General features: G+C 40.5%; 4 protein-coding genes across 10 annotated transcripts in view; 3 read left to right on the top strand and 1 right to left on the bottom strand.

Moving 5' to 3' along the window:
• LOC115734285 (calmodulin-like) overlaps positions 1-24,342 on the top strand; it is a 26,983-nt gene extending 2,641 nt beyond the window's left edge. The window contains exons 1-4 of one of the 5 annotated variants that reach the window (XM_048279980.1): positions 18,957-19,110; positions 20,114-20,291; positions 20,418-20,787; positions 24,014-24,342. In XM_048279980.1, the coding sequence (XP_048135937.1) occupies positions 20,276-20,291; positions 20,418-20,787; positions 24,014-24,128 (501 nt within the window). In that variant the 5' untranslated portion in view covers positions 18,957-19,110; positions 20,114-20,275 and the 3' untranslated portion in view covers positions 24,129-24,342. Of the gene's footprint in view, positions 1-18,908; positions 19,111-19,140; positions 20,080-20,113; positions 20,292-20,417; positions 20,788-21,211; positions 21,338-24,013 lie in introns of those variants that run through there. The other 4 variants (XM_030665001.2, XM_048279978.1, XM_030664999.2 and 1 more) reach the window with 4 other exon arrangements.
• Positions 437-6,073, top strand: LOC115734278 (CBL-interacting protein kinase 32-like). Of its 3 annotated transcripts, XM_030664988.2 has the most exons (15): positions 442-813; positions 1,306-1,585; positions 1,882-1,944; positions 2,246-2,317; positions 2,591-2,698; positions 2,778-2,858; positions 3,132-3,185; positions 3,280-3,405; positions 3,497-3,586; positions 4,236-4,358; positions 4,479-4,589; positions 5,088-5,201; positions 5,319-5,375; positions 5,456-5,530; positions 5,703-6,073. In XM_030664988.2, the coding sequence occupies exons 2-15, from the start codon at positions 1,412-1,414 to the stop codon at positions 5,775-5,777; spliced, it is 1,323 nt and encodes a 440-aa protein (XP_030520848.1). In that variant the 5' UTR covers positions 442-813; positions 1,306-1,411; the 3' UTR covers positions 5,778-6,073. The 3 variants fall into 3 exon arrangements, 2 of the variants coding, with proteins under 2 accessions (XP_048135934.1, XP_030520848.1); XR_004014634.2 differs by lacking the exon at positions 5,703-6,073 and having other exon boundaries at positions 437-813; positions 4,479-4,603; XM_048279977.1 differs by lacking the exon at positions 2,246-2,317 and having other exon boundaries at positions 437-813.
• Positions 6,865-11,507, bottom strand: LOC115734527 (oligoribonuclease). Its single transcript, XM_030665369.2, has 8 exons — positions 11,323-11,507; positions 10,101-10,232; positions 9,771-9,847; positions 9,405-9,486; positions 9,227-9,282; positions 8,532-8,618; positions 7,640-7,730; positions 6,865-7,237 (listed from the first exon to the last, which is right to left on the bottom strand). The coding sequence occupies exons 1-8, from the start codon at positions 11,435-11,437 to the stop codon at positions 7,116-7,118; spliced, it is 762 nt and encodes a 253-aa protein (XP_030521229.1). The 5' UTR covers positions 11,438-11,507; the 3' UTR covers positions 6,865-7,115.
• On the top strand, positions 15,163-15,721 carry LOC115734327 (calmodulin-like). Its single transcript, XM_030665062.2, has 2 exons — positions 15,163-15,238; positions 15,333-15,721. The coding sequence occupies exons 1-2, from the start codon at positions 15,163-15,165 to the stop codon at positions 15,719-15,721; spliced, it is 465 nt and encodes a 154-aa protein (XP_030520922.2).

The raw sequence follows: 24,342 nt of genomic DNA, 5'->3' as shown, positions 1-24,342 counted from the left end.
GATGGATTCCATGACTCCTGGAAAAATAGAAGCACCGGTCCATTGGGTCAAGCTCGGATGAAGATGGGAGTGCAGTGTCGTGCGGCTATTGCTAAGACGAGAAATTAATGACGATGAGAGTCACCCAGACGAAACACGCCGAATGCAAATTATGGAGAAAGAGACAGACCCGTGAGGGAAACGGAATCGAGTGGTCTTCGGTTATTATGGAACGTAACTTTCTGTCGTTTGTAAGAAAAGAACCAACGGACAGAGACAAAAAAGGCCAGAGTCCCGCCAGCACAATCACGTGGATCACGGACCACTCGCACAATCGTTGTGTACACCCACATGTGATGTCTGTTTCCTTTTTTTGGCTTCAAATTTACCACCTTTATTGCACAAATTCACGTTCTACAGCATACTCGACTAATCCCATTTCAGCTCCAGCCTTGTCGGATTCCGAACACGATTGTTCGACACACGTCTGGTGGCCAAAGGCGGCAGTTTCTCTGTGTCCGATATGAATAACTACCGACTATATGGCGAACTGGGTAGTCAAAATTCGATTTTGCTTTCCAAGAACCGTGAATAATCGGATGGTCAGTATCGTACCTGTACGAATGATCTGGTCCTGATCGAACTGCAATGAAATGGGGTGACGCTGATGGGTGAGCATTTGTCCTATGGGTTCAGCCTCATACGATCCAGCTCAGCGACAATGATTCGTGGTTATCAAAATCTTGACTCCCTTTCTGTGCCAACTTGATTGGCCGTGCTTTTTAGGCTTCCTCCTCCTCCTCCTCATCAAGAATCTCTCTCCGCGAAGCTCGGGTATATCCTTCTGTCTCCTCGCTCTCGTGCATCGCCCCTTGTTGGAAAAATGGAGAAAGTATCCCGTGCTTGTAATTTCTTCAAAGCAGTAGTAGTTGTGGCTGACGTGGGTTGTTGTTAACTTAGTGAGATGAGTAGATTTCCATACAGATCAAATCATGGTAACGGCACCATGAAAATACGGATCACTTCACGGTTGTATTGCTACTACAGAAAACGTAATGTTGTGGTTACTTGAGTGTTGAATTACGAAGTCGAATTGTTGTTCAGATTTTCATCTTCTGTAACTCTTTTCTCAGAGTCCTCTTCGATTTGCTCTTCCAATTTCGGGTTTACTATCTGGTGAGACTTGGCATATTGCCACAATTGGTGATTGTATATCGCACCCTGATTAGCCATTTATGATCGTCGTCATCAAGTGGGATTTGAGTGTCATGTCATCTGATTTTTAGGGTCATCAAGTCTTATATTACCTCCATTCTGCTTGTTCAGATAAGGTTAGTCTTACAATCAGCAATTCTACGGATGAAACATTCACTTGCACAGTGAATAGAGTGATTAAGAGTAGTGGGACTACCACTCTCCGTAAGAAAAATCAATGATGAATGCATCTAAAATCAAGCGTCGGATCGGTAAATACGAAGTGGGAAGGACGATTGGTGAGGGAACATTTGCGAAAGTGAAGTTTGCCCGGAATTCTGAGACTGGGGAAGCTGTGGCTGTCAAGATCCTTGACAAAGAGATGGTCCTCAAACACAAAATGGCAGAACAGGTCATTTCTGATAGTTCTCTTTCTTTTACAGTTCCTTCTTCCGAAAGCATTTGCTTTTCCAAGCTCTTTCATTGATGCCCTTCGGCATCCCTGTAAATCATTATACATCTCAAAATATTCTTTGGAAGGTTGATGGCGCTGCTATATCTGTAGAATTCCTAGTCCTTGCTTTCACACGATGACATTGTTCTAGACAAAGTGACTCAGTTGTTTCCCCTGGCTTTTTCAGCAGAAGTGCTTATTTATATTCATCTTTGGTGCAGTTTTTCTCTGATTCTTTACCCTTAAATTTTCAGATTAAAAGGGAGATAGCAACAATGAAGCTAATAAAGCATCCAAATGTTGTCCGCTTATATGAGGTTTCTCTCTCTCTCTCTCTCTCTGCACACCTGCGTGTTCATACGGCGGTCCAGGGAAGCGATGGGGTGGTTTGTGTCATTTAAGTTGGAATATGACCTTGCGATTTATCTCGAACCCCGAGGTCGAGGTCGAAAGGTAATAGAGAGAGAAGTTGGGAATGACTGTAGATGGGCATTCACTGGAGGCCTGAGGCATTTGATTGCATCATAATTGAAACTAGAAAATTATCGGAAAGCAAATGATTGGTTTGATCCGAACCAATTTGATCTTCAGAGACTCCTCTTTTAATTACTAATGCAGGTAATGGGCAGCAGGACAAAGATATACATCGTTTTAGAATTCGCAACTGGGGGAGAGCTTTTTGACAAAATCGTAAGTTGTCCTGCTTTCCATGGGTGATTTTGTTATTTTCAAGATCTATTTTGCTTTAAATTAATTGGTTGTTCGTTCATGACTGTCAATTTCCACAAACCTCCGTGCTAAGTATACTAATCTCTTATGCTTGACATTGTGGCTATGCAGAAGCATTCTGCTATGGATAGGACGTTAATAGAATGAGGCACACAAACTAAGGGCACGTTAATTTGATTGTTTTTTTGCCCTGCATTGCTGTGTTCTTTACTTTCTTCTGTTCTTTTAATAAAGGTAAACCATGGAAGGATGACTGAGGATGAAGCACGAAATTACTTCCAGCAACTAATTAATGCTGTTGACTATTGTCATAGCCGTGGTGTTTATCACCGAGACTTAAAGGTGCCTCTTCTGGTCTTTTCAGAAATTTGTTATAAAGGACATTCATGATGTTACTTGTGTTGATTTTTTCTCATTGCAGCCAGAAAATTTGCTGCTGGATGGTTATGGAAATCTTAAAGTTTCTGATTTTGGACTGAGTGCATTGTCACGACAAGTCAGGGTAATATTGACCTCTTCAAAATTTATAAAATTCCATTCTTGTATGATCTATGTGAAGTCTTATCTGTGTTACCTGAGGCCTTGTACTTGAAGACTGTGGTACAGTTATATAGGTCCTTTCTTTATGCACAATAAAGCAATTCCAAGAGTGCTCTAGCTTTCCTGAAGGGCTTTGTTTGTTTTTCTCTCCCCATCCTGAACGTATCCAATGTTAGGGACATCACTTTATGTCTCCTAGAATTACTTTTGATCTGAGATTCATTTGCCTTGACAGGATGATGGACTTTTTCACACGGCTTGTGGAACTCCAAACTATGTTGCTCCCGAGGTCTTCACCTTCACTTGTTCTTTCCCGTGGTGTATTTTATTATCGATGAACTTTTACTAATAGGCTTGTAGTCATCTACCATCTTGCTGTTTAGGTCCTAAATGATAGAGGCTATGATGGGGCAACTGCAGACTTGTGGTCATGTGGAGTAATACTCTTTGTATTGCTTGCAGGTTACTTGCCCTTTGATGATGCTAATACTCTGAACCTGTACAAAAAAGTGAGCATTGTGCTCTATTTACAATAAACAGTTTTGCTCTCCACGAATCCAGCTTTCTTTGGTGTCTCACTATTGCTACCCTTTTCTGCAGATTTTGGCTGCAGAGTTTACTTGTCCCCCCTGGCTCTCTTTTGGTGCCATGAAGTTGATAACTCGTCTATTGGACCCGAATCCCGCGACGGTGAGTAGAGATGCTTTTGGACTTTCCATTGTTTGATCCGTCCATTAGGAGATAGGCAGTTGTATGCATCTTATGAAGCATATAGGAATATCTGAAATGGTGCTCAAAGCATGAGCCTTGTTTGAGTTTTCAGATGAGTGATGACAATCTCATGCATCATCTTTCAGGATCTAGGGATACCTGATGGTAGATATTAAAGCACCACCGTGTCATACTTGCCAGTTGCCACCATTGTATTGTCAATTTATAGAACTAGGGCAGGTTAATTACTTGATGAAAATGAAGACATAAAAATCACATCTCTTTATACTGTGCTCTGCTAACAGAACATTTACAAGGAGCTTTATAAGGCAGGTTAGGTTGACTATACTTCCCTCTGTTACATTTCACAAGCCATACCCTTTTGACTGGTTCGGCATAGCACTAGTTGACACCTTAGAACTTTGACTCTGTTGAAACTGGCTACCTCTGGCTTCATTGATCACCAAGGCATTGCAAAAGTATCAAAACTCATCTTCAGCTCCACATGCTTTGCTTCCTTTGCTTAGTCTACCTCTATTAGCAATTCTACAGAACCTGCCCTAGCTCCAGCTCCACTTTAAGTTACTGGATTGGTTACCATCTCCAAAGAATTTTTTTCTGACTGCAGCGTATTATCATTCCTGAAATTTTGGAGGATGAATGGTTCAAGAAGGAATACAAGCCCGCCGTTTTTGACGAGAAAGAAGACACAAGCTTGGATGACGTTGAAGCCGTTTTCATGGATTCGGAGGTGAGTGGACCTCCAGGGATTCTAAAGTGCTAATGAGTTGTACACGTTATAATCTAGACAAAAGTGCTTGTGGCATTTTGGGTTAGTGGCCTGATGAGGAGTGCATTGCTGTCGATACAGGCGCACCATGTGAGCGAGAAGAAGGAAGAACCACCAACACCCATGAATGCATTTGATTTGATTTCGATGTCGAAAGGGCTAAACCTTGGGAATTTATTTGATGGGGAACAGGTGTGTGAGACGAGGTTTGTTTCTTGCCTACCTTTCCAATCTGCGTCAACTAGATGAAAGTGGTCCGCAGATAAACATTTTCCATGACGTGATTGGTTATGCTTCTCCACCATGTTCTGAGAAGAAAATTGTGGAAGACAGGGTGCATAATGCATGTAAAAATGATGAAATCATCAGTCTGATTCGAATACGTATTTGTTAAATTAAAAATGAAGTTGCACAAAGACTGGTTCTATCTGAAACTTAGTTCCTTCTGCCATTGAAAACTCTGTAGTTGAGAGGAAGAATTACACCATTCTATATCGGTACTCAATGCCCGATGGCAAAGGTACAGAGTAAGGATTTCAAGAAATAGTAGACTGAATTGTTGTTCATGATTGAGCTGGATCAGACGAATTGCTCTCCACAGTAACTTAGCTCAACATGGAATTTCTAGTCTGTTTTTTACCTCCTTTCATTTTCTACTTCAAAGAATGTCTATGATCTGAACGGCTGCAGGGATTTACAAGAGAAACAAGGTTCACATCCAAATGCGCTGCGAACGAGATCATAAACAAGATTGAAGAAGCTGCAAAGCCCCTTGGTTACGGTGTTCACAAGAAAAATTACAAGGTTCACGATGCTACTGATAAACATGATAATGCAGTACACCCATTAATAGAGTGCTTCAAGTAAATGCTAGGAGTTCTCGGATGAATTTTGATCTACTTTCTGCTTGTGTCCCTTCAGATGCGGCTCGAAAACATGAAAGCTGGGAGAAAGGGGAACTTAAACATTGCGACGGAGGTATTCTCGTCTGAACTACAATTTTGGTACACATGGAGCTGATATCTTATCATAACTTCTGATATCTTCATCGCTTTCAGATCTTCCAAGTTGCGCCGTCGCTTCATATGGTTGAAGTGCGAAAGGCGAAAGGAGACACCTTGGAGTTCCATAAGGTTCTCCAACCATATTTTTCTTGGTCACGCTTAATGTTATTCTAATCTTCTTTGTACATGGCTCCTGCAAATAGCATGCTATTATAATTATAGCTGAAGAGAGATGCTGAAAATCTGGTCTCATTTGAGATTTTGCTATGACCCTCATGAATTTTCCTTTTGCTTCCTACAGTTCTATAAGAACCTCACGAACCGCCTCGAGGGCATCGTGTGGAAAACTGAGGATGATATGCAAGAAACAAAGTAGAGAAGCTCGTGGGACTCGGACAATTTTGGAGGATAGCTCTCATCTTGTCATCATCCCAACCGTCATGCTTTTGCTTTGTATTTTCATTCTTGGAACGCATCATCAGACAAAACTAAACTTCAGCAGTACCATTGTAATCGTGTTGCGTGATTAAGAGTGTCGCAATTTCTTCAGCGTCCTGTGTCTTATTGTTGTTTGAATAGTCCAGAAAGGCGAGTTAGCGAAAGAATGGATAGTCTCCTTCCCCTTGTCCAGCTCCCTCAGGTGAGGGCCCCCATTGAAATTTTCTTTTAGCTTAAGCATGCTTTAACTTTATTCCAAGAAAATCGACAGAAATTCTCCGGTAATTCTGGTAATGGTCCTGCCGCATCGTCCAGGCATTTCCTCGATTCCACTTAAAGCAGTTTTCGAGGACTTGTCAAAACCAAATAACCGATGAATTCACTATTGACAAATCCATCGGGTTGATGAGGGACGACCATAACAATCCGGGATTAACCAACTCATTTAGAAATTTACTAAAGGAAGAATGGAAATCACCAACATAATTGAAAAGTTATCAATCATATGTAGCAAATTTGTGACTTCACCTCAAAACTTTTCATATTTTCACGCTAACGTACCAATTATAAACGATAAAATAGTTGAAAACCTTCAACGACAGTCAATAAGTTCTTTTTTGTATACCAAACGAGAATGTCCAGTCTCCCCACTCAATATCAATCATAAATTGGAGTGCCTATGGTCTTCTTAGAGACGGGATGGAACTCATCATTCTTGTCTAGCAATTGCAAGAATTCAAAATGGGATGGAGCTCCTCATTCTTATTTAGTAACTGAAAGAATTCAAATTCACTCTCCCTAACAGAAAGATTCTATTAAATTGGAAAACATGAAATAAAGACCTTTTTTGCTATTTTAAAGCACCGCTCGATCAGGCGCGCAGAGTTCCCTGTAGAAAAATTTTCAGCAAAATAGTATTCTGTTCCTTACAATGTGATGCTCAACTCCAAGATGTTTGACACGCCAGCCATGAGTCTGGACGTGAAACCTTCTTCATCCACCCATTGTCAGACCAATAATCCCCGATACAAATAATTGCATTGTAGATAATTAACGCTGGAATGTTTGAAAGATTTATCGTACATTGGCTTACATGGCAAATGACTGGATCATACCTAATATTGCAGTCAAAGCATTGATTTAAAAAAACCGTGAAGAAAGACAGTGGCGCCAATCACAAAGAGGATGTGCTATTCAATGATGAAAGTCATCCAGGAGGTACTTAGAAATCACACCTCTAGATGAAGCACTCTGCATAGTGCAGACATCAATTGCGTCATTTTCTGGACCTGGATGCCTTAAATATACTTTCCTTGTAGTATTTCAGCTCCGAGATGCTTTCCCTGATGTCATCCATTGCTCTGTGTTTGTTTTCTTTCGAAGGGGCTTTCCTGGAGTCTGTATGAATGTCACAATCACTTTTAAGGTGTGAACAAGCACTTAATTCCAAACGCCATTGGTCAAATAAACACAAGGAATTTTACCAGCCAAAAATGACCTTATCTGATAGAAAGCACACGCATCTACAAGCACATAGGCACAAAAACAGTCTACAAATGGTACAAGGAGGTTCACTGCAAGAAGTTAATAGACTATTTCCAGCAAAACCTATGAAAAAATTATTCTCTCTCTCTCTCTCTCTCTTTTTCCAAAAGTTCAGGTCTTGGCCAATGTTTCGTGACCCCTCACGATTCTACTTTTCACTGACAATAACTCCGCGGAAACTTGAGGCAGCGATATACCATGCAGAAGAAGCCATAAGATGCACTAAAAAAATGCAGAGGAACCACACAAAATTACCTCCAGGATACCATCGGATACACAGAGCCTTGACGCTACTCACATCAACGAGTACATGGGAAAAAAGGCCAGCCAAATTGGGCATGTACTTCTGCAGACAAAACAACGAGATGTTTCAGAGAATAAGAACAGGAGTTTATGATGATGACATTCATCAGGACCAACAAGAAAACAAGTCCAACAGCAAGATTAAACATTTTTCCACTTTGCAAGATTGGCGGAGAGTTAAAAAGACGAATATTTAAATTGCCAAATCGTTCTGGATTAGTATGAAACTGGTGGAAGGAGACCTTGACCAGGTATTGATGGAATACAACAAAAGAGACGAGGATTCTAGATGTCATTCATGATCACGGCCTATTACACATCCTTTGAGAAGTTAATGCGGTTGATTAGAGGGGAACCCACTCAAACAAGTTTCTTACGTAAAAACAAATTTTTCTGTATCCAACAATGTCGCTCAGATGCACTTTTTGACAATGATTGGTTTGTCCTATGGATATGGGTAGAACCATCTCCTTCAATTTAGTGGTGACTCAGAATTTCAAACTGACTGATAATTTCACCAGACAAGTTTTCTCTTCACCTACTACAACAAGTTTTAAAATGAGCCCGCAGACCATATATCAAAGTTCAACAACTAAACGGTTAACATGCATCTGGAAAAAACTTGGCAACAGCCTTGAGCATGTGCATGCCACTCAGATCTCTAAATACTGGCATCCGTTAAAATTTGATGAGCATTAGATCAACAGAATTATCACGCAGAAACTTATAAGAAAAAAGTACAACAAAAATCACCCGATATTTCTTATGTAGTAATTTATATAATGCAAGAAATCAATGGCCTCAGGACCTACTACTCAAGCCGATACTCGTATCATAACTATACCTTTAAAAAGAGAAGATCAACATAAACAGAATTGCCAGCTAAATGGGGTGTATGACTTCCCACATTTTTCTTCACAAATTCTATAACCTGCACCATCAGAAACCATGACATTAATGTGTACCTATCCATATAATAAAGAAGGGAAAAAAACATAGTTCTTCCATCAATCACATATTACTCACAATTCAAAATTTAAGAACAAAAATCACGAAGCCATAATGTTGATTGTTATGGATGGACAGGCCATATTTATGTCCTCACACTTGCAAAGTTATCCACCCATAAGCCATTTCGATCAGAATGTCCTCAAGACTAACAAAGTTATACACCAAAAAACATTTGTTGGCAACAAAAGAATTCATGCTTTCTGTATATGACTTCAATATTGCCAGCGTGACACCTTCATGATTTTCTATGACACATGCCCTCCAGCCTTCTTTCTCATTACGAAGTCAAATATAAGGAGCAAAAACCTCAGTAATCCGCTATATTTCACAATAATGACACCTTATAACGCCTACAGCTTTGAAGTTAAGCTTCAACATTTAAGAATGACAGGAAGCTTCATAAGGTGAAGAATTGAAGTGTTTGCGTGTATTTTGTAATGAGTGCACTAGTTTAAACGGAACATACTGAAGCAAACAATCCAAGAATGAATAATACATCTCGTAGAAATTTCAGTAGATCTTCCTAACCTGCATTTCAGCTTCTCTCTCTGTTATCGTACTATGAAGGACCCTTTTTGTCAATCCTGCATAAAGTTCAATTTTTGTTAGTCTGGTTTAACCCAACACTTCTAAAAAAGACAGCTCCCTTCAGAACCTGAAAAAAAAAAAAAAACCAATGAAAGAAGCAGGTCTTTTAAGTGCTAACCACTAGCCGCATGATGATCTCGACACCATTCTCCCATACTATCCAGGCATTCTTTACTTTGATGGATGACTAAATCAGGACCCTAACAAGAGAGCAATCTTTAGAATAAAAGAATCACCTGAGAGAGATAGATATCACACTAATGCAAGCGGTCAAAAAGAAGGATTTGAGAAGAATATCCTGTCTGGCAGGTCATGATTCAAAAGCATATCCTAAACATCATTTTCTCTTTGGCTCTAATATAAACATGGATGACAAACGTGATACTAATGATGATAACCAACTGAAGAAAGTAAAAATGGACTGTGAGTAGTATCTTTGAAAGCCACACCAGCCTTAAAAACCCACTTGAGGGAAACAAAGTACCTCGATAGAATTGGTCAAACTTCCATCTGTTATTATACAAGCAATTTCTAGAATCCTATCAAATTCCACATTTAAACCTGCATAGCAGAAGAAGTAAAAGGGTGAGAGGGAAGAAGAAACAAACATCTAGTGGCTTCGGCATCCTCTTCAAACGGCCAATGTGTTGGGTCAATACATACAGTTAGCACCATATAATCACCACAAATGTCCAAAGCTAGCGAAGAACTAGAGCAACTCCGGGTTACACGCGTCTTGACTTAAGCAAATGGTAATGCAGCAGAGGCAGAACCGCTTTTGGCTATTAATACTATTGACTATACCATAACTTACCAGTCATTTCCAAGTCAATCCACACAAGAGGCATCTTGTACGCAGGAGGAATCACTGAACTTCCCCCATCTGGTTTGTCGTTCTTCATTGGCACACCATTAGCAGAACCGTTGGCCTTTTTATTCTTCTTAGCTGAATATAAGAGTTACACATCAGCCCAAAAACCACTTCAAATTAGTATCTTCAATTTCAATTCAGATAATAGTGGGAACTGTTATATACATAGTGCAATAAAGTATAAGCAAGTGCTAAGTTTCTGAAACTGCCTCATCTACATATCATGACAATAAAACATAGCGCTCTCTGCAATCTCTTGTTTGACTATAATAGTCGTCTCACTTCTCTCACTGCCTCCGAGACAATCCTTTCAGCTGCTCCATGTACATCTGAAACCCTAGCTTCGCACGCAGACCCTCCACGATCAACATTGTGACTACACCAATCACCAACAATCATGTAGCTACAGTTACAACTTAGCCAACATCTAGTGATAATCACCCTAGAACTGTCTCACCTGAGTCTCGTGCCAGTCACAGGGACCTCTTGCCAGTTTTATCGGCAGACAAAGTTATAAAGGGGAAAAAATGCATAATGCATTGTGGGGCAAGAATCAACTGAAGTTCACACCACTTCCGAAACCTTATTAAGAAGACGGATGTTCTGCTGAGGTTCGATTATGGCTAAATTCTAGTTATCATGAAACCCACCAGACTGCTTCAAGTACAGTGAAGGCAGGGGGCAAAAGAGCTTCAGTGCAGATAGAAATTCTGTTTCCCTATGAGTGTGCAAAGTCCTTGCCACGAAAAAGACCGCTCTTTAGAGCCTTGCAGATTTTGACATCGACTAAGGAGTCTATCGAATTCGTTTGTACATATCAGTGTTAACGCATTTGCCAATTGCACGGCGACTTTTCAATATCTGCACATGCGCAAAGTATAAGCTCAAAGTTTTGATTTTGTGTCCGAATTCTCACTCGTCGCCATCAAAAAGTATTGTTCTTTAAACTGAATCTGCTTAACAAGCAGTCCCCATCGTATCTAAAGCAGCTAATCAACGACAACCACCGACGGTAGTTGCCCAGCCCTAGCGCCAACACCCAGTGACTTCTTCAAGATCGAAATACTCAGGAACCCTACGCGATTCCACTGTAGCAGACAGTAGAAGGCAGTAGCGAGCGTGAGCTCTTTTCCTGCGATCAGGTAAGAAGGGAGCGTGACGTCACCTGAACCGCTGTTCTTCTCGTGCGCGGCGCAAGGAGCTGCGGAGGAACCGCCGTCGAGGTGGTCGTCGACGGCGTCCAGCCCCAGCACGGCGAAGGAGTTCGAGAGGCGCTCCATTTTGTGTCTAGCGGGGGGCTCTCTCTCTCTGTGATTGGCGCAATTCCGAAACCGGCCTGCCGTTTCGCGGAAACGGGTTATGGCGATTTTCTGTGTGGGCCCGGGTTTTACTTTTTCCTTTTTTTTTTGGTCGGAATTACTTTTGCCTATAGTGATTCAATTATTGTGGGGTTTTGCGTGCTTAGGAAGGTACCGTTGGAAAATTGCAAGACTTGCGAAGATTGGAATGCAAAATCAGTATTCCGAACAAAAAAAAAATGTAAAACTAGTTTTTTTTTAATCGGGAAAAAGAATAGTTTACTCAGTGATACGTTATAAATATTGTTATTGATTCTTCAATACGGTCCATTTATTTATAGGGTACGGCCACAATTTGACACGTGGATTAGTATGTGCTAATTTTATAAATCGGCATTAGCTAGCTTTGTTGCATAAAAGCAACGATTTTTTTGACAGTATTATTAGTATTATTAAATCGCCCTAATTACCATTTGGATCACGTATGGATTGAAGGGATGTATGTAATGGACTTGATTCAACATATAGAAAGTGTCATATCACAAGTTAAGATTCTTTCATGTACATACTGTGAATCCATAATTTTTGGTTCTTTTAGGCTTTATTTGATCGTCCGGATTTCTAGCAAGAGTATGACTAGATAGGGTGTGATAAGAAATCAAAGAATTTTGTCATATTTTATCACCTGCTTGATGAAATACGAATATAAAGCCCAATAAGTAAAGGCAAAGCACGGTTGAGATCGACTTCGATTTGCTAAAACATCGGAATGTTTTAGAAATTATTTAGTGATGAATTCTGATGAGTCGGTTATTGTTCTTTGTGCCGTCTAAATTTAAAAATGACATCGATCAAGCGGACCTAGTAGAATCATGTGTCTTGATTTGGAGGCGAATCATTTGAAAATAACCCACTAGTCTTGCTCGTTTTCTTATCGAGTGAGTAAACAAGTGCTAAACAATTGAATTATTTGGCCTCTTTCATAAGTTGAAGATGCACTCATGCAAGTCGCCCAAAAGAGCTACCTTGAAAGTCAATGATTAACCTCGAGTTTTTCATGACATGTTGAGTCCCATTTGGAATGTTGAAAAGATTCAAGTGATTAAAGAACGAAAAACATGATCTCATATCACGCCAAACTATCGGTTAAAGAACGAGGTCGTGGAGATGCTCCGTTTTGCTACTGGAGACCCTAGCCTGGCCCTACCGGAGAGGTAGCCCGGCGTGGAAGCGAGGTAGTGGTTGTGGAAAAAATCGGTTCTCCTCGTATCTGTTTTTTTGAGAAATCCTATCCGGATTTGTCCCACCTCTACTTTAAGATATTTTTATTCGAGCTATATTCCTTCTATATCTCCTTCATCCAATCCCGTACATCTACCAAACACAAAATATGATAAAATATATTCTATCTTGATTTTTATCTTAAAATTTTCGAATTTCTCTTTTCAACTTTCCAATTTTTTGTACATTTTGCGGCTATAGTAATTCATAATCGGAACATTCATTTTGGCAAAACTTCTAAACCCTTTAAAATGCAATTTCTCGCAAATTTCAAAACGTAGTTTTCTCTCTTTAGATTATTATATATAATAAGTCTAAGCGAAGTCTTCCCCTGCTTTCCTAATTAAATTACTTCTTTTGGTGTCAGAAATGTAATTTGTGTGTCGGTTACAAGAGTGATGTGGTGTGATCACTCTCGATCATGTTGCTCGTGCAATATTTATCTCATCCTACTTGAAGTTCGATTTTCAAATCACTCAATTTTTTTTGGCTCGTTGCACCATGTGTATCACTTTTACATGCAGTAACCGATCCATGAAACACCTTATTCATCAATGTCAAATATGTGTACTTGTACTTGAAGGAACTTCTATTGTCACAAGTACTTTAAAACATTTAACTACGGTTTCAATCCTCTAAGGTCTAGTTATATGTGATTTGGTCCTCTAACTTTTATTTTATGCAATCAAGTTCTCTATTATTCGTGATCGGTGTGAAATTCGTCCTCTAAATTTTATTTTGTTCATTCGAGTCCCCCGAAATAATGTATAGTGTAACCAAGTGCTTCGCTTACCCGTTATGGCTAGGGATAAGTGTATCGAAATCACAATTGAGTTCTAAATTTTTTTAAAAATACAATAAAGTCCTTTTATTAACTTCGTTCAACTTGACAATGGAAAAATGCTAACAAGTTTTACGACTTGATTGTACCAATTTGATAAATTTTATGACTCGATTGCACTTTTGTGATAAATTTGTGGACTTGATTGCACTTTTTGAAAATTTTAGGACTCAACTCCAGAGTTTTTTATGGACTTTGGGAACAAAGTGAGATTAGTTGGTTGGCTAATTTATTTCACTATCACTCAACCAGGCATTTCATATGCCGTTAGTTTTGCGAGTCAATTTATGCATGCTCCTACCGAATGTCACATGAAGCTTGTAGACCGTAGATTGAGGTATTTGAAGTCATGTCTAGGATGTGGCATTCTTATGAAGAAACATGGTCATACATAGGTTGTAGGTCATGCTTATGTTGATTGGGCTGGCAGTCCCACTAATAGGAGATCCACCATTAATTTTTTTAACGTCGTTGAGTGAAAAAGAAAAAAGCATAGTGTGGTTGCTCGTTCGAGCGCTGAAGCGAGATACAAAGCTATGGCATTTGCCACATGCGAATTGATTTGGCTTCGCTTGCTATTTAGTGCCATGGGTCTTGAAGAACCTCGGGCTCCTATGAAGCTTATTTTGTGATAACCGAGCAGCAACCCACGTTGCATCAAATCCGGTCTTCAATGAAAGGACAAAACCCATAAAAATCTATTATCGTTTTGTTCGAGAGAAAGTTCAGGATACAACTATCGAGACTCCTTCTGTTCAAAGTAAAGAACAACTTGCGGATGTGTTTACTAAACCCTTTTCTAAAGGAGTGTTTGAACAAACGTTGGCCAAGTTGATCTCAGAAGACATCTTTGCCCCAACTCGGAGGGGGAGTGTTGGCGAGATACACTTGCCAAGTTATGCTAAGATTGAAGAACAAGGTCCAATATGTACTAACTGTATTTACCATAACAATCATAGGTTATGTTTAGCAATCATGATGTGCTTTTCTTTATTTAAGGAGAATAAATCTTCCTCAAGAAGCTAAGAAAATGAGGATTCCTACCGTGGATGTAGGCTTCCGAGAAAATGCTGTCTTGGTCGACCGCACGATATAAAACCTTTGTTTATCTGCTCTTTTCTTTGTCTCTTCCGTCCTCGTATTAACTCGCCATAACTCACGGGATATTCTCCTCTCTGTCGTAGTTCTATTCTGTTAGTGTGTTCTGATGACGTACGTCTACATACGGCGAAGAATGAATAAAGGCAACGGTCATGAGAGGGAAGGCAGCGGGAAATGGCGAAGAGTGAGAAACGACAAGAGGTCGAGAGAGAGGACAGGATAGAGCTGATTTAACCCAAATCCTAGGCCGTGTCGCTGATGAGAGGAACTTCGCGCTTCTAGAGTCGGACAAAGCACAAGGCCGGCCGCCCGAGAGAGCTAGAGAGACAGAGAAACAGCAACGTAGTACGTGCTGCTGCTGTTATTTATTATGTCCACCTCCTCTCCCGTTTGGAAAACGGCATGCAAGTTGCGGGATCGTGTGGCCCCCCCCTCTCTCTCTCTCCAACTTTGGTTCCTTGTCGTCCACTTCACACCGGAAAACATGGCGGATCGGTTCACCGATGATCAGATCTCCGAGTTCCGGGGGGCTTTTGGCCTCCTCGACCAGGACGGCGATGGTCTCTCCCTCCCCAGTCCTCCTTTTTCCTTCCTTTCACGGGGCGTCTCTTGTATGGATTACACAAATTTTTGTGATTTCTACCCGTTTTACAGGTTACATCACTACCAAGGACCTTGGGACTCTAATGAGGACGTTTGGACAGGTCCCTACCGAGTCCGGGCTCCGGAACATGTTTGACCAGGTCGACGCCAATCACGATGGCGCCATCGATTTCCAAGACTTCCTCAAGTTCATGGCTCGAAGGATGGAGGAGCTCAAGGAAGCTTTCCGGAGCTTCGACCTGGACGGGGATGGCTTCATATCGGCGGAGCAGCTGCACCAGGTCCTAACAACTCTTTGGGGGCAGCTGACTGACGAGGAAGCTGAGGAATTGATCCACGCGGCTGACGTGGCTGACCACGGCAAGATCAACTACGAGGAATTCCTCATGTTCATGACGACCGACTGGCCGGCGGCGGCGGCGCCGTCTGGTCACTCATGATGGAGCAAAAAGGGAGCGGTCCTCACCTCTTGAACCGGCGTTTTAGCCTTCTGTTTGCTTGTTTCCAACCTGGAGACGCGATTTTTCCTGTGTATATATCATACATGTTTGCTAGAATTGAGGGCAGTAGAGCCATCACTTGGGGTGCAAGTTACTTCTTAATTCTGGCCTTCCTGTAAATTTTTTAAATGTTTTTTTTTTGGTAATTTACTATTACATGTGGGGGTGGTAAAATTATTATACCATTTGTACATTATGACCTACGTCTTCACAATATTAAAATCATTATTCCGTTAGTAATCTAATTGATTGTTCTAAATGATAAAATTCAGTGCTTTGATAATGTTTTACTAAAAAATTTTACGACATTTGGCAATGTAACACAAAATTTCCAAATCATAAAGTCGTCACTTTATTGATAGTTTATTGATAAAATAACAATTGATGTGCACCTGTAAAATCTAAAATATTTTGGAAATCAACTTAATTGAATATGAGTGTGGAAAACTCACCGTTTTGTTGAAATGGACGGACCCATTTGTTTAATAAAAAAAATTAGTATTCTATTATGGAATACTAAATCTGAGAATGGTAAGAACGCTCTTTCAATAATAAATTACAAAAAACTCAGCGGACAAAAAAGAAAAAAAAGGATCGACTTGTACTTACCATCGACATTGGAGATTCACCAGAAATTCATCTTTAGATTTATCATCATCGCATATCATTAATTTTTTGGTGCACGAGCCATTAGACTTATCTAATCCACAATTGACGGCGTCTTATCGGTTTGAGAGTATGGCCGAATCGAAGAGCATCACGCCGGTTCTCACAAGTCCGTGATCCGGGGAGGCGGCGCCACCATTGGCGGCCTCTTTTAACCCTAGCCCCTCAGATTCGTTAGTTTCCTTCTTCCATTCTATGGCTACTGTACTTCGACTACTCGCGTGACGTGGCTTTTCCTGTCGGACAGAGAGAGAGGATTCCACGTTCAAGCCCGTTCGTCATATCGACGGCGTCTGTAACTGACGGTACGCAACTTCTTCTGCACCCGCTGTGGCATATAATAACGAACCATGGAATACGACGGCTATGGATTTTGGCGCCATTTTGTTAGACGGCGATGACGGTTTTTTGGTGGATTTTGGGTGCCCGGCTTTCGGAGGCGGGCCGGGTATGGCCCTTTCGAGAGGGGCCGTATTTTCTCCCCATTTTTCTTATTTTTGTGATTTTCTCCGAGTGGCGTGCTGGGGGAGATAATCCACGAAGGAGGTACGTCGAATCTAACGAGGAAATAGCATTGAATCGACAGCCACGGGTCCTCTTGATATTTAAATATTCTTCTCTTTTTATACTCACAAGTAAAAAAAAAAAAAGAAAAAGCACACGTGTTTCCACGTCCAAGGAGAGATAGAAAAAGGGGTAAAAATAGCGGGAGTCATCGATTTTCGATCCTAAATCCGGTATATTATTAAAAAGGGTGAATAACACAAACTTTCATTTTCCCGTTTTAATTGAAATTAAATTTACATTTAAGAAATAAAGTAAATAAGCAAAAAATAATCGCTCATGTCCTGTTCTCCATGGCACCGAGAACCGGACCGAAAATTACTGGTTTTAATTTTATGGAATCGGACCAAACCGGCCATTTCGGTAGATATGTCTTACTCATCCATAATAAATAAAGATTGCGAAAGCATAGTAGAGAGAGAGAGAGAGAGAGAGAGAGAGAGAGAGAGAGAGAGAGAGGGTAGTAAAAAGATTGCATCACCAAAAAAAATTATCTATTAATCTCTACAATGAGAAAGTAAGAAGTTTTATAAAGAGAATCCGTTCGTTTGGCATTAAGCAAAAATAACTTCTTCACCGTTCTCCAAATTTCTGCAAATTATGAACATAAATATATAATAATATGCTTACATCTACATATCTCGATGTCGTGAAAAAATGATATTAGTTATTTCCGTAAATTATTACTGTTCGACTCGATTTTGAATATGCACATTCAATTGGCTATTCATTTCTCTATTGAATAACAGTAATAAATTAGTGACTCTCGTGGAGATGGAAGACACGAAGGATCGTGGTTAATTACTGAAAATCACAGTTGAAAATCGAGATGAAATTTGGTAAAGGACCTTATTGCGATGGCTATCTAACTTATAAAATATTTCCTTGTAGATGAAAAAACAGATGGGTAGTTAAACGTTAGGATGATTTTTTTCTTATATAAGGTGTAATCGCGTATGCAATTTTTCCCCTCTAGAGTCCGAATAAGTTGATTATTGGAGCTCGATCCACCAATCATATCAATCACGTACAACAAATGGTAGGTCCCACGTGCGAGGTGTGAGTGAAATGACCAATCAGGCATGAGATGTTTAAATACGATCCAAAGAGGTAAAATTCAAAATAATAGTGTTAAATGAGTTTATAACTTACTTAATTTCAACCAATTTATATGACTCTCTCTTCGCTCTCTCGTCCTTATTCGATTTCGCGCTCGCTCACTCCGTGCTCTCATAGCGGTTTGGGTATGAGACTTTTAAGATTAGATTAAATATAAAAATGTTTTAGTAATATGGATCAGATTGAGTATACGTCACTAGATTATATTGCATGAAAATGCGTAAAAAATAAATTAAAATTTGTCAATTCGGATCGGATCATTTTCGAATATGACTTATCCATTTGACAGGTCTAAAATTTGAGCAAATCTCGTCGATTAAGAGATTTGTCGAGCTTATATTCGCGCACCATCTTTACAATTGCCATTCGTAGTTTATCACCCGTTGATTTGTTGCTAATTATTTAGGAAACTACATCAGCCTCGCCGAATTTACATTTCTCTTATACGAACGTCGGATTTTCAAGAAACGTGAGAATTCTTTTTCCTTTTTTTTTAATTTTTACAATTTTCAAGAAAATAGGAAAGGGGCAAAAAAAAAGAAAGAAAAAGAAAGGAAAATTACAGGAAATTAGAAAAAGATTTCGTGAGGAGTAGAGAGAGAATGAGATGCCTTTCCTCGAAGAGTAGTCGTAGGTGGGGGCGGGGGCAACTTTCGCCCTTTTTTATTTTCTTTTATTTATTTATTTAATTTATTCTGGAATAACTTTGCACGCACTCTGAGTATGCTGCGACTAGTATTAATTCGACTCTTCGGTCATGCCTGACGAGCCAGACGCGGACACGACTTTCGCTTCGCCTCCTTTTGAATTTCCTCCCGTCTTTCTTCGTCTTCTTCTTCTTCTTCAGTCAGCAGGTGACGGCGCTCCGGGGAAGAATCTCGCAGCCGGTTGACAGACAGAGGACATGGCCGATCAGCTCACCAGCGATCAGATCTCCGAGTTCAAGGAGGCCTTCAGCCTCTTCGACAAGGACGGCGACGGTCTCTCTCTCTCTCTCTCTCTCCATTAGATTCTCGTGTGATTCGCCGGTTCGCGAACTGAGTTTTTCGCGTTCGGATTTTGGACTTCCAGTCCTATTGCTTCGTCGTTCCGTGATGTTGCTTCGCTCGTGACGCTTCTGATTCAGTTTTCGGAGCTGTACAGTCGGTCGAGCGATCCTTTGCGGTGTTGGTCTTTGTGTTTGTTTTTTCTCAGGGTCCGTCTCCGCTAGTCCACCGTGCCGTGTGTACGGCGGCATCTGATTTTTTGTGCTACTGTTTGTTCTTGGTTGAATCTTTTTAGTGTTTGAGCTCTCGTTTGATCTCTTTTTAGGAGGACGGCAGGTCCTGCTCCGTTTGATGTGTTAGAGCTTTGATGATCTCTGGCGATTTATGGTGAATCCGGGAGGTCGTTCACGTTGTGTACCGATTGTTCGGTCAATAAGTAATTGGATTTGCCTCCTGTCAGATGTTTTGCTGTGGAGTTTGACTTTCTTCTTCTTTTCCACTATCTTTATGGAGTAAATTGTCCAGGGCTTTGAACTCCGTGTCATCAATTATTGGCAGAAACATGAGCTGGAAAATTAGGCACTCCGTTGCGTGCATAGATAGACTTTTTGGTGTGTGTGAGGTTCTCTTGTAGCATTTTTTTTTTTACGACGTAGTTGTGCGAACTATGCTTTCCTTTCCAGCTCTGTCTCCCTGTTTGTGTTAGCTCTCGAAGATCGAGATCTCTTCATATCGTTTAAGAAAAACATTATCTACTCTAAATCGACACTAGTAGGCCCTTCTCGTACTTTGACTAGGAATTGATAAAAAAACATACTAGGATGTAGGATCTTAAACTATTAAGTGATGATTAGCAGTTAAAACTAATTTGTTTGAAGGTCGATTTTCTAGGTTTATTGCCCACCATACTTGAGTTCATTATGTTCTCTTACTGAAAGACCATCAGCGTCTGTCATGTTCCAGGTTCTTTTTTTTTTTTCGGCCAACATGTTTCCAGGTTGTTGATGTTAAAAAGTGAAGCTGGATGCTTGGTCATGCTGTTCATCACTCCCATGTACTTTAGTACTAGGTGTTACGAACCTGGTTGCTTAGGAAGGGAACTTTCATTTCATTCTTGTCATTCAATGACATTTCTTTGTCAGAATGTCGGTAGTCTGGAATGTCCAGAGCTGGAAGTAAGTGAACGCACTGGAAGATTATGGGAGCAACAATAGGAAATATACTAGTGATAATTAATGTCATCTTTGTTACATGGTGAACCTTCCACCGATGTCCTGCCTGAATGTTCAGTTTCATCACAGGTTGCATAACCACCAAGGAGCTTGGGACTGTAATGAGGTCACTTGGACAGAACCCAACCGAGGCCGAGCTCCAGGACATGATTAATGAGGTTGATGCTGATGGCAATGGTACAATTGATTTTCCAGAGTTCCTCAACTTGATGGCTCGGAAGATGAAGGATACTGACTCCGAAGAGGAACTTAAGGAAGCCTTCCGAGTTTTTGATAAGGACCAGAATGGCTTCATCTCGGCAGCTGAGCTCCGCCATGTCATGACAAATCTCGGTGAGAAGCTGACTGATGAGGAAGTTGATGAAATGATCCGTGAGGCTGATGTGGATGGTGATGGCCAAATCAATTATGAGGAGTTTGTCAGAGTCATGATGGCCAAGTGAGAACACCCCTAAACCAGTCCTCTAATTGCGTATGATTGAATGAAAAGGGAACAGGACAGATAAGTTGATGACACTTTATTTCCTAGGGACTCATGAATTGTGTCAGTAGCTTTTGTTGGGTGGTTTCTTCCTTATTTTGCATCCTTGAGTGGCACTTTTTCTCTGTATGTTTGCTTGTTTGGTCTGCTTTCAATGTTAGTTTAGTCGGCCTTTAGTTTCCTTCTCTCTTTTTTTTATGCCTCTTACTTTGCTACATGAATTTAGAACAATTGGTGAACAGCTGTTTTCCACCTTGTTTATGGCAATTCTGGTTGCTAGTTTAGATCTTTGCAGTTTTTGTGTGAATGCTTCTTGCCTTATAGGAAATTGGAGTCTCGTATTCTCCATCAGTGGCTTGAATGATTGCTTGCATATCGACAGTGGTAGTGTGGCATCTAATTGGTTTCACAGTCGACCACTTGTTGGTGGATTTCCTTTGGAAATGTGCCGAACAATAGCAGGTTTTGGATAAAGGTAATCCGGAAAGCTGGATTTGATTCCTTTCTATTTGATGATTTATCCCCTTTTGCTTGTTCATTGTCGGATTAGTGTGATTTAAAACCACTTTGGGTTGCTACCTTTTGCCTCTTCATGTCTTGCCACTTCTTTTACACGAAATTGGGGACTTGATTCGATTTGCAATTCCCCCGTATCTCGCTCGCTCACATTATTTGCTAAAAGGAAATTCATTTCAGTTTCAAGATCATCCGAACCTTTATTGAGTGCTGGGAGTCCTCTTCCTGGTTGTACTTGTCCAATTCTGTAACCCAAATATCGATTTCTTATCCAAGAGCCGTCACGAGTTCTGTTGAGTAGATACTAGTTTAATTGGCCTGTTTGAGCAATGGAGGTGCGTGTAAGGTTTGTTCGGGCTGAGTAGGGACTTTTCATGTTTGTGGGGCTTGGATGGTTGAATTTGTTTGTGAGACGGAATTCGTCTCCTTCAAGTAACCCTCATAAGGGCGAATGTGAAAACCAAAGTGGGATACCAATCTAAGAGCAGGAGGTTGATATTATCATACTTCAAGTAATTCCAATGAGTTAATTGCATAAATCCGCCCGCTGGGATGACATTATCTTGTCCATAAGGTAAAAGGCAAGACGAAGGAGGTAGGCATTCGCAGGAAATTTGCGTAATTTTTTTTTTTTTTTTGGTCAGATGGAAATTTGGGTACTTGAGTCGATGCATTTCCGAACTTCTCGTTCGCAATTCGGTAAGTTGTCATTCAGTAAGTTTTTGGTCTTCCTGCTTATTAAGGTGGGAACGGAGAGTACAGTTATCTGCGCGTCATTATGTGACCCTGGCTCGTGGATTCCAACTTTTCTAAACCACATCGTTGGAGATGATTCATTACATCATTGACCCTGGTCTTATATCTCCATTCCCTTGCTTTTGAACACATTTGTGGTGTGCTCGACCAAAAAAAAAAAAAAACATATTTGTGGTGTGAACTTTTTTTGCGGCCGCGTTGGGCGGTTGTCCTAAAAAATCCCCCTTGGGGAATATGTTTGTAACCCCTTCTTGCGTTCAAAGATCAGTGAATCTTGGCCACCCCTTGAGATTCTATTTTTCTTTTGAAGGTTAGTTCAACTTTTGTAGATGCGCAATTACGGTGACCGAACAAATAAACAAGAAGTCGGTAAAACAATTTAAGTGCAATCTGGTTTGATCCAAAAAGTGAAAGTGAAGATAAGAGGATCTCGTAATAGCTTTTGCCCTCTTGGATGCTTTAGTGCGAATTTTCCAGAGAAAGATACGGCAAGGATCTACGGCTTGTTTCGCCTTCCTCGAAAGTTTGTGCATTTACGCTTTGTGTTGTCCTTGCAGATCTATGTGAGTCGTATAATTGCGTGGGCTCGGGTAGAAGTTTTGCATAAATTTCTTGTGGATTTAGTGGGATGACACTGACGTGATTTGTTTCGTTTAGATAATGAGTTTTATGGTATGTGAACTGGGAGAATACAGTGTCGTTAACTGGAAAGGGGCGTGCGATAAAAAAAAAAAAAAAACTGGAAAGGGGTCCATAAGCTTGAAATCATTGCGTCTTTATCTGGATGGGCCCACCTTTGGTACAAAGAGCTTGATTGGCCCAGTGGAGGACGCACTTCAAAAGAAAACCTTGAAAGAGGAAAATGGAGAATAACATATAGGCTGCGTTTGGGAAGGGCTTTCCCAAGGGGGTTTGGATGTCCAAAGCCCTTTGGGCCAAAATTTAGGTGTTTGGTAATTTCTTTCAAAACATCTTTAGGGTAAAATCAACTTTCAAAAGGCTGAAAGCCCAAGACAACCCACAAAACGTTTTGAGATTTTGTTATATCCTTTATTAGTGTTTAGAAAAATTTCAATATGTCATTCGTCCAAAACTGTTGAAGCGAGTTTTTTTTTTTTTGAATGTTTTGCATGAATGCTAGGAATATTTTCCCAGTTAAATCCTTGGCCTGAAGAGGTCTTAACGATCTAAAAATAAGGCTGTCTGTTCACCTAAATACTGAGATACCGATGCAAATTATCGTGATAAAGGTAGTATTCATTCAAATACAATATCGCATCTCTTCTTATGTTGTAATTGAATATCTCATCTATCTGTCCATTGATCATATTTTTAGTTCTTAAACTTGGATATGAAATCACTCCTTTTTTTTTTCCTCCCAGAAAGGGTGTGTTGTGCTATTGCATCACATGCCCCTATCGACTGCTCCCTAGAGAATACTGGTGTTTGCCTCCTCTCTCGCCATGTGGACCTCTAGATTAGGAGATTCGCTGGACGTGACACCGATAGAATTTCACAAGGCAGACCACAAAAGAGAATTTGACTCGGATAGCTAAGTCCATGCCCGAATAGAATTTTTCCATAGGGAGGCCATCCTTTGCAATCACCTTTTATGCCCTTGGCATTACCCACCATTATGGCTTGGCGGGAATGATACTTGAAGCTACTTGACGCATCATTATTGATTTCGCATCTGCTCTCTCTCTCTCTCTCTCTCTCTCTCTCTCTCTTTGCAGTGCGTCCTATTGCCTCATGAAATCTACCAAGGACAGAAGAATGAATCGGGACAATCTTTGTCCTCGATGCAAGAACAATAAATAAAAAAAAACAAAGAAATAAAGCAGGAAAAGAGATGGCCTTGGGCTTTTGTTCTTTTGTCCCACCTAACGATCTCTATAACTTTTAATGGCAGGAGAAGGGAAAAGAGGGTAGAGAGGAAATTGACCAGCACAAGCAGTGGCAAGCCCTCGAAGGGAGGTAAGCCCAACGGAGCCAAGCAAAGCCTCCTCAAGTGTTTCTTCCTCTAAAAGCCGAAACGTCTACAGCCTTATTCACGCCGTTTTGATGGCGGCTTCCTATCTCCAACACTACAAATGTGAGGCAGTTTTAACAAACGCGCCAAGTCAAGCTTCTTCGATAAGCATAATGATGTGCACCAAATGGACAAGCGGACATGTCCAGTATGAATACATTTGTGTAAGCGTAAATCTTATTTATCCAGATATTTTCCAGCGCATGACA

This window comes from Rhodamnia argentea, chromosome 6 (genome assembly GCF_020921035.1).
Source record: "Rhodamnia argentea isolate NSW1041297 chromosome 6, ASM2092103v1, whole genome shotgun sequence".
Taxonomy (NCBI): Eukaryota; Viridiplantae; Streptophyta; class Magnoliopsida; order Myrtales; family Myrtaceae; genus Rhodamnia; species Rhodamnia argentea.
Note: the sequence above shows the minus strand (reverse complement) of the source record. Positions and strands in the feature narration are given on the sequence as shown.